Source organism: Eubalaena glacialis, chromosome 7 (assembly GCF_028564815.1).
Source record: "Eubalaena glacialis isolate mEubGla1 chromosome 7, mEubGla1.1.hap2.+ XY, whole genome shotgun sequence".
Classification (NCBI taxonomy): Eukaryota; Metazoa; Chordata; class Mammalia; order Artiodactyla; family Balaenidae; genus Eubalaena; species Eubalaena glacialis.
Window position 1 is genome coordinate 105,171,773 of NC_083722.1, and position 13,969 is coordinate 105,185,741.

General features: G+C 48.7%; 1 protein-coding gene across 4 annotated transcripts in view; it reads right to left on the reverse strand.

Moving 5' to 3' along the window:
- SRGAP3 (SLIT-ROBO Rho GTPase activating protein 3) overlaps positions 1 to 13,969 on the reverse strand; it is a 252,906-nt gene that overhangs the window by 39,372 nt on the left and 199,565 nt on the right. For 3 of the 4 annotated variants that reach the window (XM_061195572.1, XM_061195573.1, XM_061195574.1), the window contains 3 exons: positions 9,855 to 9,957; positions 4,745 to 4,805; positions 2,956 to 3,033 (listed from right to left, as the gene is read on the reverse strand). In XM_061195572.1, the coding sequence (XP_061051555.1) occupies positions 2,956 to 3,033; positions 4,745 to 4,805; positions 9,855 to 9,957 (242 nt within the window). Of the gene's footprint in view, positions 1 to 2,955; positions 3,034 to 4,744; positions 4,806 to 9,854; positions 9,958 to 11,751; positions 11,820 to 13,969 lie in introns of those variants that run through there. The other variant, XM_061195575.1, reaches the window with a different exon arrangement.

A 13,969-nucleotide genomic window follows, 5' to 3' on the forward strand; every position in this document is an offset into this window, starting at 1 on the left:
GAGAAAGAAAGTGGGTTTAGGAATAATAAGCCAAAAATGGATTTCCAACATGTAATTTTTCAGAAGCTTAAGGAAAAGAGGTCTGTGCTCCTTTCAATAGCCTTCTGCAAGGAGCATAGGCAAGAGCTTCGCCCAAAGAGAGAAAGAAAGGGGCCAAGGAGGAAAAGACCCATGTCTGTTTGAACAAGTGGCAAAGGACAGGCACCCTGCAGGGATTAGAGGGTTTAAAGTTTTAAAAATAAAAGGAAGAAAGGAAAAACACACAATGTACTGGTTTGGAGAGAAAGTTCCATCACAAGTTAGAGCAGGTGGGCCGCGAGGAGTGGGCTCGGGCCGCTCGCTGCCAGGGGCTGCGGAGAACACAGCGGCGAGCCAGGGAGAGGGAAGCTGGTTTCAGGAGAGTGGGGAGGAGGTGCCCAGAGGGTCAGCCAGGTCAGGAACCCAAACCCAGGGCCGGTGGGTGGTGAATGTCAAGAAACAGAAAGTAATGCGTGTGAAATCTGGGTACCAGCCAGCCCGGAGAAGCCAGAAAGGGTTTTTCTAAAAGAGACATCCCAGGAACTATTCTTTTAGAATAAGCTGTGCTCCCGTGTAGGCTCGGGTGGAGCAGAAGGACGAAGCGGGCAAGGGAATGAGATTCATCCCGGAACGGGGGCGAGAGGGAGAGGCGCCAACTGCACACGGGAGGCAAAGAAAAAGCAGGAAACAATTTTTGCAGCTGAGGTTTGGGTCAGGTGATCTCTTCGCTCCAAGGAGCAGAGAACTCTGATTTGCACAAATACCCTTCCAAGGCACCTGAGCAAGTAACAGAAGGTGCTGACCTTAGAAATCACGTTCGGGAAGGAAAGAAAGCAGTGCTGCTGGGGTGGGGATTGGGTCTGGCTGCCTGGTACGGCAAGGTGCTTACTTACAAGACACTGGCAAGTAAGAAAACACAAGGGGGAGCGGTCACCGGGCTGGAGGCACCAGGCAGTTTACTCATGACATACAAGGAATTCTCTCTGATGGGATGAGCCTGGGAGGATGGAACCAGCAAAGGGTCCAGACCACGGCTCTGTTCACTTACAATGAACACAGGGCAGCAGGGGTGTTAAGGAGTTGGGGGAAATAAAGAAGCCAAACCCTGGCTGGGCTGTCTGTCGTCGCCAAGAGAAGCTCAGGGAAATGATGAATGACACTTCTATCAGGGATGCTGAGGGGAGGATACCTCTTGCTTTGTGGGCTTTGCACATGCTGTTCCCTTGGTCTGGAATGCCCTCTCCCTGCTTCCCCTGACTCTTACTCTTCAAGCCTCAGCTTAGGCATTTCCTCTTCCAGGAAGCCTTTCGAGGCTTTGCTATTCCTCCCCCTTCCACCCAAGCTGGGCTAGGGGCTCCCATGTTACCCAGCGCTTACTCCATCCTTGCGCTGACCGTGCTGTTTACTAAACCGGTTCTCTGCTAGCAGTGACTTGTCTGTTGTTCCTATCATATTGCCAGGCCCTAGTCCATTACCCAGTGCAGTGCAGGGCTCAATGCAGGCTTGTTGAGTGGATGAATAAATGCGTGAGTAGGAGCTTGGAGCAGGGCAATTCTGGGGCTCCCTGGTTCTAAGTACCCAAGATTCTGGAGTGGACTCCAAACCCTAAGCTCCCCAGGACCCTCCTCATGTGCCACTGAGAGCCACATCCAGCCCAATCCTGCTCTCCACACCCGGTTCCAAGCCAGAGTGCCTAGCGCTGCAAAGCTCTGTGCTGGGGGCTATGGTGGTGACTGCCTGGGGCTGACAGACTGCTTCCTCTACCCTGGAGCTAGATCTCAGGACGGAAGCGGGAGGATAGGGCGACGGTGAGTCTGCTCAGGAGGCAGCCCCTCCAGGGGAAGCCTGGCAATAAGTCGGGAGAATTCTAGGGCTGGAGCCCCGGGGAGAGGCTTGCTCAGAGCACAACCAACAAGGACAAACCATACACCTTCCAAGGCTATTAGGAGGATTACATAGAAGAATGGGTAAGAAAGCGCTTTGTAAATTGGGATGTGATGTATTGCGGGGAAATGGGTTTGGGATCGGGGTCCTCAGACCAAACTTAGTACCTAACTACTCAGAGAAAAATGTAGTAAATCAGAGCTGAGGAGTAACTATGGAGATGGGATGCTTCCAAACGCTGTGAAACTAGAGGTGGAGATATTGCTTAGGATGCCCCACACTGGCTCTTCTTTCCTCCCTGGGATGGGCTTTGTTCAACAACCAGAGAGCGTGATGCCGGAAAATATTTCCTTGAACGGAAATGCACGGACTCTCAGTTTCACTGTAGCAGCAAGATATGTACTAGTATAAAAAGGCAGAGGTTTAAGAAGATTTGAGCTCCTCCTGACCCTAGTAAGTCCTTACTTTGCTTGGACACTGCCACTGGCCATCTGTTCCCATCAGGGATCCCGAGGCCAAGGGAGGCTCAACCAAATAAGCCACGTTCTGGTGGCCACTTCATTTCTGATAAGCTTTTATACCAAAGTGGGAACTAGGTAACCTCCCCGAGGGTGGGGGAGTATAGCTTTGCCAAAAACACTGCATAAAAAATAATTAGGCAATTCTAAGCCACTCCATGTTATCTAGCTTCTTCCAACTTTTCTAAAACACAGCAGCCTTTACAGATTTGCACAATGATTCCAAGGCCCTCTTTCCCAGCAACCACTGTAGAGCCCACCAGAGAAAGTCACCCATGTGTGCTGGTAAATGTTCAACAGCTAGCTCGTTGGCGGGGAAAAAAAAAAAGATCAAAGGTCTTAGTGTTTGCCAATTTCTGTGGTGTAAATACTCCCACCTTGGCTGATCTCGAGCTACCAAGGTGAAGTCGCTGAAGGTGAAGTTGGGAAGAGATGTTGATACCAGCTGCCCCAGCACCACTGGCTCTAAGACATGCGTTAACACCCATCCTGGCTTCCTCTGGACACAAGCTGGAGATGATCACTCCACACCTACCTCTCTCAAAGGAATTTTTGATGTCATTGACTTCAACCTGGGATCCTGGCACTCTGAAGATCCCTTGCTGCTGGAGTCCTAAAAGAAATAAACAAAAAAAGAAAGAGAAAATGCCTTGAGCTCATCAGACCACTGGGAACACGGAAGACTCTCCCCACTGCTTGCCTCTTTCTCCCGCCATCCTTTGTAACAGAGTCATTCCCAGTGACCGTCTCCTGGCAGAAGCCCAAAAGGAGCCTTTGCGATGAACTTCAGCTGGTCCAAATACTCCGTCACATTCTGCTTCATATGTCTAGGGTCTCTTGTTTGGGCTTGAAGGAAACAAGATGTTTATATCAACACTGGACCAGTGAATGACTTCCACTTTAACCCACAGGTTAGCTCAATCAAATAACTGGGTAGTGAATGCTGCCTAGTGCGTTCATCAGTTGCACTGGTCCCAAGTAGCTTGGCCTGAGTTTACAAATGCCATCGGAGTTTAACAGCCACAGAGATTTTGAATGAGAATGATTAATGCCACTCCCTCAACCATTCCCTCGCCCATCACAGACATCATCTTCCTTCAAGAAAATCTAGAGTCTAGAGTGCATGCTGGCTTGGGATGTTTGGGGGGCATTAACTTATTGAAGAAGGACAATCTCATTTTTTATGTGTTTCTACAAGGCCATAAAAAAGAGGAGACCTTGATACCTGACACAGCAGTAACAACAAAACAGCGACCTATTAGATTGAAGGAATTAGAGGGCTTCCCTCATCTGAAAAGGGAATTAAGACTGGGATCCTTTCCCTGAGATTCAGTTTTTCTGTATAAAACAACTCTCCACTTTATAATTCAGGAAAGTGTTTACCCTTAAAGGCAGGCTTTAGTTAAAGTTTGGTTTGTACATATAGTATGTGCTCAATAAACGTTGTTCATTTCTTTCGTTAACCAATGCTGAATTTCTACCACCTGTGTCTCTTACCCCATCCTCCTGGCTCATTCCTGTCCAGTCACGCTGGCCTTCTTTCCCATATTAGGCCTTGACACTCGCCATTCTCTCCACCTGGACTGCATGGCTGGCTTCTTCTACTCAAATATCACCCCCTCGGAGACGGCTCTCCTTACAACCTTAGCCAAAGCAGGCCTGCCCTCCTCCAGCCATTCTCTATCCCCTTTAATTAGTTCCTTGGCATTATCACTATCTGAAATTATATTATTTGTCTCTCTGCTTGTTCATTCCCTTGCCCTTCTAATTGGTCATGTAAGCTACCTAGGGCCAGCATCCTACCTGTCTGGTTCGTGGCTATGCTGCCATTGTCAAAAACAGTGCCTGCTATGCAGTCTGGAAATATATTTTTGGAGGAATGAATAAATGAATAGATGGAGGCACAATTTAAGTGCTGGGGACACCATGTAGCAAATCCCAGACACTCTATTTCCTCCATGGAGCTTACCACAGTCTAGCAGGATTAACTGATCGGTTGACCAACCTCATTCAGCGCTCAAAGTGCAGAGCTCTGGGCTCGGGTGGGAGCAAAAAAGGAACTAATACAGTTCTCCCATGTGCCCTCCCTGCTCCTCGGTTCTCCTAGTTCCTGGGTCTTCTCACCACCACTTTCAGTTCCGCTGACACACAAGGCTCAACAGACAGCACTCAAGACAGCAGCTGTTCTATGGAACGTTTTCCCTCTCAGAAGCAGAGCAGCAACGGGAAATCTTCCCAGATGAATTTGAATCTCATTTCTTATGAGAACAGCCTAGCACCTGTTCTGGAAAGGGCTGAAAACACTGCCCTGAGATCGAGCTTACCGTATAAATTGATGTATCTGATGCAGCTCTCGACGACCAGTGGTATAGCTTGTCCTGAATCCTTAAGAAAAAAAGTTGTGAGTTGTATTGGACTTGGCAACCACCACAGGAGAGCAGACACTGCAAACACAGATTATGAACTCAAGCCAGAATATTAGTACCATCGGATTAGTAGGAAAACAAGCAAGGAACCACTAATTCTAAAGTCTCCACAAACAGTTAAAATAGAAAGTCTTCTGTGATTGCAGAAAAGCCATAGCTGTGATCATTTTAAAGAAATGCTCTGTCTTCCTACTCAGCTGGGAAGGAATCAGGGCTCAGGAGGCCTGATAGGCACATCAGGGAAGGCGAGGGAGCCCACCGCCTGGAGGGGCTGGAATCCGCCCTCGAAGACTTCTCTGCCTCCCACTGCCCTCAGCCCCATCTCAACTCTGTTCTCCCAGCGCTCAGGGCAGGATCAAGGCCTCTGCCTAGTACTGTAGGACCTGCTGCCAGAATTAAGAAGGACACACCATGGGGGAAGCAAGGCTGGCCCCAGGGGTCATTTTGAGCTCGGAGAAGGGAAGACCAATTCTACTCACAACGTTAACAACCTAAACATCCAGACAGATATTTAACAGTAAACACATTACAAGGAAAAGTTCTAGAAACAGCTAACGTCAGCCACTGACCACTGAGTGGCAATCTTAGTCAGAAAGGCTGAATAAGATGCAGTTCTAAATACACGCATCTGGGGTGTGAATGTATTTTCAATTATATTTTCCTAGACTGGCCCACGGCCCCAGAGAGCTGGGCAAGGGATAATTTTCTTTCGGATCCCATGATTGGTTGACCTCTCTGCTATTTCAGGCCACTTACAGAGCATAAAATTTTTTAAAAACTCTCTTTGAAAAGGGGCCAAATTAAGCACTAGCCTCCTCAGAAGGTGAGGAAGCAATGAGGCATATGTAATATGCTCATGTGAAGGGACAGAGAAAAAACCATGAATTTGGATGCTTTCGTGGCTCCTCCACACCCCACCTGCAAATCCTTTCCTTGATTAACTACAGTCACAGAGAGGATAATAAAGTGGACTCATTGGCAACAGGCAAGGCGGGTCCTGTGCTACAAGTCAGGGCTAAAGACAGGTTCCATCCAGTTAAATGGGGCTGACGGACCTTTCCAGTAAATACCTGGTTCCTGGTTCGAGCATTTCTTCTTCCTCTGATAACAAAAAATAAACAGGCAGCAGAGCAGAAGAAAAAGAAAAGATTACGCAGAAGTAATAAGACCAGTTAGAGCAAGCAGCTCCTTCAGAGTCCGGGAACGCCGAAATGCAATGGCAGCCAGCGGAGGTCCGGGGAGACGGCAGGCAACCTGTGGGCCCAGTGGAGCTCTGGACCTGCCCGGCCAGCCTTCCAGGGTGGCTGCCTCGGACGCCAGGGGGCAAAGGGGCCTCTTTCAGTCCTTGTCAAAAGGCAGGAACGGTGTGTACTGAACACTTGCCTCACCCCAAGTCTAGCTTCTCCTCAACACGGGGGCTGTTTATTCACCAACGGTGAGAACCCACCTAAGACCCCTTAAGGTTAGCCCAGCCACCCACAGAAAAGGAGGGACACATGCCCTCAGGTGTCTACTGTGACACTGTCCCTGCAAGTCAGCTCAGGAAACCTCACTCTCAGCTCTTAGTTAACCAAGACCGTGTTTATCAGGTGCCCTCTGGACAGGACCAAACAGGATTCCATCTGGTTCCAAATTCCACACAGCTGTCCGTGCTTTCCTACCAAACACCTGGGGCAGCTTGTCCCGGGTACCCACTTGGCTTTGCTTTTCTTCTGCCCACGGACCCTCACCCTGGCACTGAAAAAGCCTCAGGGAACCCAAAAGCTGACAAAGCCTGGAGGAGGGAGGGCAGTGGAGTCAGAGAGCCTTTGTGATCTTGCGGGCAGAACCGGAGACTTTGCTTTCACTGAAGTCGCCCATTTGCAGGGGAGCACTGCCTCTTCTTTCTTCCCACACGTGCAGTGGGTCAGGCTCTGGGGTGCGTGCTGTGTCTCATCCCGACTGAGAAACGGGAGGATGTGCGCCTGCTTGCTGGTGTCACCCGTCCAGCCCCTGGCATCTCAGCAACTAGAATTTTCCTATGTCGACTAAGCCTACCTGAACCTAGGACAGCAGTGCCAGGTGATCAGATGGGGCCCCATGGGCACTCTCCGGAAAGCCCAGGCAGCACTAACAGCTAACATTTCCATGGTGTTTACTCTGCGCCAGGCAGAGCTCTAGAACCTGGCAGGTGTTACTCATCTGATCCTCGTCACACACTCAGGAGGTGGGTAATTATTCTCATTTTATTGAATCAAGGTAAGGACTCCCCCTGCCCCATCCCGAAGGTAGACCTCCTGGGCCTCAAAATTTAGCATAATAAATTGGGTTTCCTTCTGTCCGAGAGAAGGGGGGAAAAATCAAGGATTTTGAAAAGAATCCATTCAGGTAAGGTCCTAGAAATTTATAAAAGTAACTCCAACTACATTTATCCATCATTCTTGGGGATGCTTCCTTGTCCATCTAAACCCTCATAATCATGGAGTTTCTGTGATGTTATTTTATTGAAAAGCCTTTCAGAGCTTTAGAATTTCAGAGCTGGGGATTCTTAGTTCACGCTGGATCTTCTTCCAGATAGCATGGGAATCATAAGAGGAAATTAAATTCCATTCCCAAAGGTTGAAGGACTGGATGCATCACACTGCCTTTTCATTTTCTGAGAGTTAACAATCCTTGAGGTTGGGGTCCCGCCGCTGCAGTGTGTCCCCACACTTAGCTTAGAGTGGGCGCGCAGAAGAGCTGGCGGAATTGCACTGATGATGTGCGGTACAAGCACACGTGACTATAAAGAAATGCATTCACTCAACAAACATACTTTTTTCAGTCAAACGGTCCCCTGAGGAGGCTGTGCTCTTATTCCAGCAACATGCTGCTGCCCAGTGCTCTGGGGTGTCCCTCTCTGGGGGCTCTTTTCAGAGCCAGTCCCCTAGTGTCCACTACGGCCTATGCCTCTTGCCATGTTGTGGCTCCAGTGGCTACAAAGCCGGGCTCTGATTGGCGCTTTTCATTCCAAAGACCGGGGTGTCTGTTCTCAGACAAAGTTTTGGCACCGCTGACAAAGGTCCTGCTGCAGGCTCTCAGAAGACTGACCAGCTTCAGCAATGGCTATATATTTAGAATAAGGATGTGGCTTCCTGGTGACTACCTCCAAGGGGCAGACACTCCCGCGGTTGATGCATGACACTTGGTCGTCATGCATTTTATGTAGGAGCTCTCCATTCAGAGACTGTTTCACTAAACAGAACACCTAACTTGCAAATGCCATCAGGTAAGAGCTCCTTCCAAGCGTCCTGACAGAGCACCCGTTTCCAAAGAGCTGAGCATATTCTGAAAGGTGTCTGTGTCTCTGGGCCTTTGCTCATTCTGTTCCTCCTCTCAGGGGCTCCTCCGTCCTCCCCTCTGCCGTGCTCCAACCCGTCCTTCAAAGCCGCCCGGGCCCCAGTGCTCACAGTTCTTCCTGCTCTGAGCTCTCACAGAACTTACTTCCGTGGGGAATCAGTCACCAAGTGCTCATCCTGAATCATCTTCCGCGTTCAGCTTTCTGTCAGAAACCTCCGGCGTAACATGATAAGCTCCTTGAGGGCAGAGAGAGTAGCAAATGGGCCCCAGTCCCCTCTCAGCTCTGGAGTATGGCTTTTTCGAGAAAAAGTCTTGTTGGAGCGAGGAGGGAGGATGAAGAAAGGGCTCTTGAGACAGCCCCTCTTCCCATGACCTTCTGGATGGCAAACTGCTCACTCGGGTCCCCTCCAAACAGCACCCCTTCCCTGATGCACACAGGAGCGCCCCTCCTTTTGGGGTCCTCCACACCTCCCTCCTCTGAGGCATCCTAGAGCAGCTGCTGCTGTTTCCCACCCCCGGGCAGTCCCAACCTGTGCCCTCCTTTTCCCCTTTCCCTTCCCCCACTGTCCCCCAGAACTCCGCTTACAGGCAGAGGGACCCAGGCCAGTCCTGCCTACCCCCTCCCACACCTGAGGCCAACCCTCCCTGCCCGGCAAGTCCTGTGCGTGCCCTATATGAGGCCAGAGGATAGAGAGCCAGAGCGGGGGCAGCCTCAGCACTCCGAAAGTGTCGGCAGGGCCCGAGAACCTGTACTTTTCTCCTGACTCTTATTTTCTGCAAAGGGTCTTCGTTAGATGGGGGCAGGCTTCCAATAACTGTCAGGGACCTTCCGCTGTTCCCCTAAGTAATGTTCAGAATGCATCTCCCCTTCCTCAAGTGTGTCCCCCACGTGCTGCCCTTTCAACTCCATCACCATCTTAACTTGCCTTGAGCTGTTCTATCTGGAATGGCTTGATCCTGCACCCTTTGCAGCCAAGAAGCAAGAAGAGAAACTCACTGAGGTGAAAAGCTTTCTTTTTAGTTTAAGGTGTAAAGGATTAACCTGGAATTCTAAAGGGACTACCTCAGCTTTTTTCTCTTCTCCCAAACTGCCTAACAAGAAACAAAATTAGGTGGAAGGGTTCTCTCTCGTACAAATTGTATGTGTTGTGTTCCCTTGCTGGTATATTCTCAACTTTAAAAAATCACTTGTATAAAAACACTGTTACTCACAGGGCTTTTCTTTGTGTTGTTTCCAACCTGTCTCCTCCTGGGAGACGTGAGTGTGACTCAAGGCGAGGGGGTTTCTCTAACTGTCCCTCAGGCTGGTCAGGACTGCAGTTCCTGAAGCAGTGAAGTGGGGCTGGCAGGGACCACTGTCCGGCACAGATTCAGCGCCACCTGGATTTTACTGGGTCCCAGCACGATTGCAACCCTCCCCCAGGGCTGAGAATCAAGGGAAAGCACTTAGGAGCAACTGGTCAGAGGCAAAAGCAGCTCTGATTAGAAGCCCTCACTGAAGCTAAGAGCAGGCAGCCCGGAGGACCAGCTTGCCACGAGGCCTGGCCGAGGGCCCGGATTGAAAGTTCCAGTCCGTCAGTCGTTGGTAGGTCGGTAGGTTGGGGCAGGGCTGTTGGCCAGGGGAGGAGGTGGAGAAAGGCTGCCATTACATTGGGTGCATTCGCGGACTCTGTGGCTCCCCAGCAAGTACCTTAATGAACGCTTCCATACAGCCGTTAAATAGTTTATGGCTACACACTGAGAGAGGCCTAGGTCTCCTCATTTTCTGTGGTTTAGGGGGAAGACAGGGGGGCCTAGGGGAAAACGGAACAAAAGAAATCAAGAAAGCAACCAAGGTAAACATACAACTGGGAAAGACGCTCTTATGACCCACGACTGGAGGAGAACACAAAATGCAAATGGAAGGCCTGAACCCCCAGCGCATTGGTGTCCAATGCTCCATCTGAAGGCCTCTGGATGTTTAAGCGGGTCTTAATTTACCCACAGTGTCAGGCAGGAGTAACACAAATGTATTCTAAATCACAGGAGGGCACAGCACGTGTCCAGGAAACCATTGAAACTCCAATCAGGGCTGTCATCCCGCAAAGCTGACCAGATGGAGGGGGAATCAGGGGAGAGATGTAATCTGTACCCCAAGAAAGCAAGAGACTTTCAAAGATGATTGGAAGGGTTAATTTTCATTATTTTGGCTTAAATGCATCACCAAGTCTCAACTCCCACTGTACCAGGGCACTGATCTTCCTAATGCCTCCTGGCATTTCAAATGCACTTGACTAATCTTTATTCCGTTGATCTAAGAGCCAGGCAATTATTATTCTTATTTTAGAGATGAAGAAATTGATGCCAGGAGGGAGGCTGCAGCTTCTTTGGGGTCCCCAGGGGACCCAGGATGATGATTATCTCCTGTCCTTTAGTCAAGTACACTTTCAGTTACAGTGTTTTCAAATCCATTATCACACTTCACGTCAGCTCAACCTTGCGCGTGTGGTCCCATTTTACAGAGGCCTAAACTGAGGCCTAGAGGGGGGAGGTGGCAGAGCTAGGCCCCAAACCCAGGCCTCTTTGGCTCCAATCCCAAGATTTTTCCCAAAGGGTCTGTCATGGAGCCTTAGGGCACTTTCTCATTTCCAGCCAAAGACTCATCCATCCCATTAACCCTTGCCAGCGGAGGACCCGTGGGGTCAGGTTGAAAGTGTCTTGCTTGACTTTAGGATCTCCGTTCCCTGTGCTCCATCTCGGCCACAGGGAGGGGCGATCATACCACAGTTCACCAGCAACAGCGAAACAGCCACAAACACTGGACCAGTTTCCAGAGTTGCTCACATGCATATACCTGTGTTGGCTTATTTGCTCATCTTTCACCACCCAAGTTGGCCTGACTCAATGCTGCCAGCCTTCGAGGGCAAAGGGCTTTCTGAGGTTAGGAGGAGGGTCCCTAACCAAGAGACACAGTTCATTTGCAACTGGCTTCGTTCATAATTTGAGAGGTACCAAGTGGGGACCAAGCCTGACACAGATAATGTCCATGCTTGATGAACACAGACCTGGGCCCACAAGCCTTGACTGATTTCTGTGAATGGGCAAGAAATCGTATGTGCCGTGGAGCCAGTCAAGGAGATGAGACTCATGCTGCCTTGCTCACTGGCCTTGTGGTGCCTGTCTCCCTCAGCAGGCCCGCCATCTAGGGAACTCGGATCAACTTCTAGGTGTCTGAATACTGAGCAAATGCTGCTAGCTCCAGGACATGCATGGGCAAAGACACAGTGGAATCCAAATCTCATGCCACCCAAACACTGGAACTAAAATAACAGCACAGACCAAAATTTTGCAAAGAAACAACAGGCAAGATTATTTTGAGCTCATCTTGGATCTACGTCAATTTGGTTAGCTAAGTCCATGTCATTTCTTTTTCATAAGTTACTTATTTTTTGAGGATGTGGGTATGTGAGAGTGATATTTCTTACAACAGATCTGCTTTTGAATTTCCAAATGCCAAAAGAGAGTGCCAAAAATGTGACAGGGCCATAGGTTTTACGTATCATAACTGGAGGGTAGCAGCTGCACCACCTTGTTTCCATGGTGATTTGGGTTTCTGTTTTTGGACGTTCTCACATCATTTCCTTATCTCACACTGCATGATACCCTCACGACAACCCTGTGAGATAGGCAAAAACTATTAAACCTACTTTAAACATAAGGCAAACGAGCCCATGAGAGATTAAGAAACTTGCCCAAGGTCACAGGAATAGAATTCAGCTCTTCCTACCCCAGGTTCCGGTGTGATTATGGAAATTGGGAAATTGATTTTATCACAGAACATTCAGCAATAGCATTAAATCATCTATTAAACTCTCATGGTCAGCAAGAGTACAGACTCTTAATGCAGGTGTTGGACACCCAATACCAAAAATATCTAGGGTGCCTTTAAAATTTATTTCCTAAAATAAGTCCTCAGGATTTTTTTTCCCCTTTAAGTTACATAATTTCTGCCCAATCCAGAAAGCAAAGGACTGTTAGAACCGCATCAGCATTTCTTTCTTTTGTGTGGTGCTCTGTGCAGTGAGCGGAATCTCTGACAAGGAAACGTAGCTATCCCAACTTTGCATGACATCAAATTGATACCGACTTACTGAAGTGCTGGGTGGGGCACAAAGTGGGGAGCAGGGGGGCAGCTCAGCCAAGGAAAGTGGGGCAGCCTAAGCCTTCCATCTCTTCTGCTGCTCAGTTGCAGAGCAAAAGGAAAGAGAGAGAGAGAGAAAGAGGCAGGGAAAACAGGAACAGAGAAAGCCACGGAGAGGAAGAAAGAGAAACCAGAGACCAATGTCCCCTTTCTGCCTTTCAACCAAGATAAAAATTAACACGCGTTAGTAACACAGGAATTGGCCTCAAAATTATTCTGTGACCAGAAGGATGGTTATTTCCCTAGACAACCCAACAGACGTGGGTGTCGACATCCAAAATGGCGGCAACATTGTAGTTCAATGGTGGTCAGGCTCTTGGAAGCTGTGCATGGGTGTGCATGGGGTTGCATCTGTTTGGACAAGAAATCTCAAGTGATTTCACTGCTAATCCAGACTTGGAGCGAGTCAACCTAGGTTAGGGAAGCCAGTCAATGGTTTGAATAACCATATCAAACCTTACATTTGCATCTGGCTTTGCCATTTACCATACGTCTTTCAAGTGCATTATTGCATCTGGTCAGCCTAATTACAGGGTTATTATGAATTGGGGCTATTCTAAGATAACTTTCTAAAGTATGAGAAAAAAATATACAATGTGTTGCAGCCCATGTGCAAAAATTGGTCTGTCTATACAAGGCCAGCAACAACTTGGCTGAGGGGACCTGCTCAAATAATCACCCAAAACGACACTGACCTTGGACAGGAAACTATGGCAGATAAAGAGGGCCACAGTATAGAAATAGCTCACCCAGGGCATTTAAGATAAATTTTAAAAACACTTCCAAGTTAGCAGTGCACTCCACAGTAAGTTAAAAATGATTTTTGGAAGTAAGAGGAAGCTTTTACTTTACTAAGAGAGTTGCCTTTGACCTTGGCCACGGGCCAAAGTGCAGATGGCTGGATTTGCAGCTTAGTGCAGTGTATCTAAGTGGGAGGTCTGTGATCCTAGCTTGAATTTCCCAGGCCCTAGGTCAAAGAGGGTGTGGAAGACAGCATCTCAGAGGGCTTTATTTTAAAAAAAAAAAAAAAACCTCTCAACTTTTCTCTAAGGAAGACACTGGGACCTCGCTAAGGGTTTGATTACAGATCTCTCCTACAATCTGCTGGAACCATCTTCTCCCACATGAGTTCTAGGAACTAGGAGGAAGTGAGTGATGGCTCAATTCATCCCCCATCTGTTTCACTATTTGCAGACTTTGGTGTAAAATGTGGCTTCTGTTGTTTTGGGACTATGACAACACTCTTGCAATAAGTAAGTAAATAAGTAAGTAAGTAAATAAATAAATCAATAGGAGTTTGTTTCTAAAAGGTTCTTAGAAAGTAACTCTGCACATCTGCTGACCCATGTGCTGGGAGGGCCTCGCCTGGTATCATGAATCATCCCAATGTCCGGGGACTGCCGGGGCCTAGAGGAACAGCTGCACGGGCTAAGCTTCTGGAGAGCCCTCAGTCTTCCCCCACCCTGGGCCAGCAAACTGAAAACCCCAAAGCTTTCCAAGCGTTTTCCCAGCCAACTCCCTTCCAGATGAGGTGGGAGTTAAGGGTTCATCCTCCCTCTTGCCAAGTAGGACAGCCTTCCAGGATTCTGGGCCACTGGGAAGAACTTGTGGGAAAAGGATGTCTT